The sequence below is a fragment of the Bison bison genome, unplaced genomic scaffold, assembly GCF_000754665.1.
Source record: "Bison bison bison isolate TAMUID 2011002044 unplaced genomic scaffold, Bison_UMD1.0 scf7180017856906, whole genome shotgun sequence".
Lineage (NCBI taxonomy): Eukaryota > Metazoa > Chordata > Mammalia > Artiodactyla > Bovidae > Bison > Bison bison.
Window position 1 is genome coordinate 57,633 of NW_011487479.1, and position 4,034 is coordinate 61,666.

Sequence of the window (4,034 nt, forward strand, 5' to 3'; positions counted from 1 at the left end):
TTAGAGGGATCTGGGGGGAAACAATAGGGGCGGGCCAAGGGTAGCAAGTCCTCATAAATTCCATCACCTGCATTCACCAAACAGCAAAGAGACAGGCTTAAAACCATGGGATTAGATGTGCACTTAAAATCACAGGATTCAACGTACACACCATACAAGCGAGGGCATGTGGAGACCAGAAGAGGTGCAAGGTGGGTGAAAAACCAGCAAGGGCATCAGCGGGAATAGCCTGCCCTCCCACAACAGCTCACTGCCACCTTGCACTCGGTGTCTGTCATTTTCTGTCAGTGTCTTCATACTTTTACTACACATGGACGGACCTGTGGACAATATATAGAACTGTTCTGCATGCTTTTCAACTCTTTTTTTATGATGTCTTCCTCCATGTACTCTCCCAAGTTGTTTTTTCACACACACACACAGCCTATTACTTGTGAACTTCATCCACATCACTCTGGTCACTCATTGTGCACTGCTGCACGGCATGCCCTTGTGTGAACATGACACATTTCATTCATTTTCTTTTGGTGCGCCAGGTAAGTTATTCCCCTCTAGGTGCTATCATAAGGAACACTGCTATGAGCATTCTCATGTGGGCCTCCCCATGTGAGACTTCTCTAGGGCACTGCTTCCCCAGGTATGTTAGCCTCACCTGGAGGGCTTAATAAAACAGATTTCTGGGCCCGATATCCAGGGTTTATGAACAATAGGTCTAAAGTGGGGCCGAATTTGCATTTCTAACAAGTTCCACCTTGGGCTCTGTTGCTGATAATCACTGGACCACACTTTGAGTGACAGCATTCGGGCACATGTCAAGAGCTTAAATGACATTCAAGGACATATACATCCATCTCTGACTTTTCCAGGTGTTGCCCAATTGTGCAGCAAGGTGGGTGAACCAATTTACATTTCCACTAGCACCATGCATCTCTGTCATCAATACTTGGTGCTATCAGATTTTTTTATTTGTGGCAATATGATCCTTAATAATGTTTTTAACTTATCATGGTATTTATAATTAGGTACCTAATTTGTTGCTGTTGTTTAGTCGCTCAGTTGTGTCTGACTCTTTGGGACCACATGTACTGTAGCCTGCTAGGCTCCTCTTTCCATAGGATTTCCCAGACAAGAATACTAGAGTGGGTTACCATTTCCTTCTCCAGGGATCTTCCCACCCCAGGGATCAAACCCACATCTACATTGGCAGGTGGATTCTTTACTACTAGGATACCTGGGAAGCCCATGTACTAGTACATGTAAATAAAAGAAACTCAAGACTTTACATCCGAGGATTATTTAGAGCATTTCAAAGCTTTTCTTAACAGCTTCTAAAATCTGCCCAGTTACCTACTTGTTTTTCCCATCAGTCCTAGAAAGAAAACAAACATCAGTAAGACCATCATGACAGAAAAGTGGAAGCTTGTCCCTTTTTCATGGCCAACATCACTGCAGTTTTATATATTGTAGTTGTTCTCTTTTTTTTAACTTAATGGTTATATAAAGCTTGGGCTTCCCTGGTGGCTCAGATGGTAAAGAACCTGCCTGCAATGCTGGAGACCTGGGTTGGATCCTTAGGTTGGGAAGATCCCCTGGAGGAGGGCATGGCAATTCACTCCAGTATTCTTGCCTGGAGAATTCCATGGACAGAGGAGCCTGGTGGGCTACAGTCCATTGTGTCACAAAGAGTTGAACACGACTGAGCAACTAACACTTAGTTATATAAAGCTCTCGAAAAAAAAGCTTAAAAGGTAAAGAAAATGAGGAAAGCCGGACATAGAGGCAGGGAAACAAACTTTCTTCACCAACATGCCTGGTCACTTCTAGGGGGAAATAAAGAATGCCCTGCTCTTAAATCACAGTTCTGCCCATTTTGGAGCACGTTAAGGAGACAAGGAGCCAGCACTCACGGATCTGGTTGGTGGATGCACTGTAGAAGGCATTGACAGTCGTTGGATTTGTAAACCACCTGTAGAAAGAGAAACAAACATCACCACGTGATCACCATTATCCAGGCAGGAGTGCAGTGAAACACATACAAGCTGGCACAATTTATTAGCAAATAACCAGGGAACAATGGGGAAATAGAACATGTGGGGAAATTACCACCTCAGTTAAGGGCTATTGCTCTGCTCTATGAATAATCTCATCCTAAACCGAACATATCTGGTTATTCACCATTACTGAAAATGGAAAGGGGTACCAGGGCTTCTGAAACAACTTTAATGAAAAATTCTCAAATCTACAGAGATCCACCCACAGATGGAAACAGAGCAACACACTGATGTTTAGCAGGCCCTGTTCAATGGGGCCATGGGACAGCTGAGTTTTGTAGGTTGACTTGGCCATTAAAGGCTTGAGACAGGTGACAACATAGAAGTCCATGTAAAGAGAGATAATAAAGCAAAACCATGCTACCCAAAAGGTCTGCCGGCTCCCATAGAACATTTACTGATTTAAGCACCAAAGGTTCTAATGGCTCATCCGGGCCCTGTCACCAATTAGCCAGGTTGTGGTGCACAAGTCGCCTATCTTCCTGGTTCAGTGTCTCTATAACACTAAGGTACTGCACTAAGCGCTCTTGGGAATGCCTTCCAGCGATGAAGAGTCTACACTGCATTTTAAATGCACAGGAGGTTACTCAGATCGGACTCAGCAAATTTTCTGTGTAAACAGATCGTAAACTTTTAGGCATTTCCTGGACCTAGAGGCAAAATCAAGGATATGTAGGTTCTTCTAGAGTGAGAGAAAATTTTCTATCAAGTTTTATTGATGAAAGTCAAAATATAATAATCGAGTATAATTTTTGGTAATATGGGCCTATTAATGAGAGGAACAAAATTCTTCAGTGGCAGGAGAACATTACGCTTTGAAGTTCAAAGTTAGTGCTTCCTCCCATCAAACTGACTATGAACATTTACCTCTAAACATCATTCTTAGCTTCTGGGCTGTACAAAACCATGCAGCAGGCAAGATTTAGCCCTCAACCCATAGTTTGCTGACCCCTGACTTTATGCCTGTGAGTTTCATGCACTGCCCTTTATGATTAAAACCAAGCTTTTGTCTTAAGCTAAAGTACTCAAAATAAACATATAAATCCCTTTTCAGAACAATCATTTTACCAATTTATGTCTAAAAAAGTAATTCCATCAGACTAATAATTTATGTCAGACTAACATGAAACTGGCAGGAAATGCAAGTGCTCATTCTACTTGGTCCACCCATACCTTCTCCTCTTATAAAAAGCCCATGACGGTCATCTTGTTATTATCATTAGTAGCAGTAGCAGCAGCAGCTAACACTCACTGAGCACTTATTATGCCCTATGCACTTTCTAGCCACAGGTTAATAATTCTTATAGTTTCTATGGGGGAAAACCTATCTCACAGGAAAGGACAATGAGATTGACAAATACTATATACTTGCACAAGGTCTAGTCTGTCTGCCTTTAAACCAGTTTTCTTCAGGATTATACTGGGGACAACACTGGAAATCAAGAAACAGTGCCTCTTGCCCAAGCTGAAACCTATATTCATTTACATAAAATATATATATTATTTGCCTTCAAATTTAGGATTTGTGTTTCAATAAATCCTAATGTGTGACACAAATTTACTGGCTGGCTTAAGAAAGCACATTTACTGACCTAATGTCACTACTTGTAGTTAAATATAATTAAGCATCCTCCCAAAGATGTCCGTGCCTTCATCTCTGGATCTTGTGGATATGCTACACTGCATGGCAAAGAGGACTCTGCAGGTGTAATTAAGGTCAAGGAGCTTAAAACAGGGCAATTATCCTAGACTATCCCAGGACCATCCCCATGGGAAAGAAATGCAAAAAGCAAAATGGCTGTCTAAGAAGGCCTTACAAATAGCTGTGAAAAGAAGAAAAGTGAAAAGCAAAGGAGAAAGGGAAAGATATTCCCATTTGAATGCAGAGTTCCAAAGAATAGCAAGGAGAAAGCCGCCTCAGTGATCAATGCAAAGAAATAGAGGAAAACAACAGAATGGGAAAGACTAGAGATCTCTTCAAGA

At 41.8% G+C, this 4,034-nt stretch overlaps 1 protein-coding gene across 1 annotated transcript in view; it reads right to left on the reverse strand.

Annotated features, from left to right (window-relative positions):
* LOC105002976 (metalloendopeptidase homolog PEX-like) overlaps positions 1-2,611 on the reverse strand; it is a gene marked incomplete at its 5' end in the record, with an annotated part of 38,491 nt that extends 35,880 nt beyond the window's left edge. The window contains 2 exons of the mRNA XM_010859839.1: positions 1,908-1,966; positions 2,496-2,611. Coding sequence (XP_010858141.1) covers positions 1,908-1,966; positions 2,496-2,611 — 175 coding nt within the window. The remainder of the gene's footprint in view (positions 1-1,907; positions 1,967-2,495) is intronic.
* Between the last annotated feature and the right edge of the window lie 1,423 nt (positions 2,612-4,034).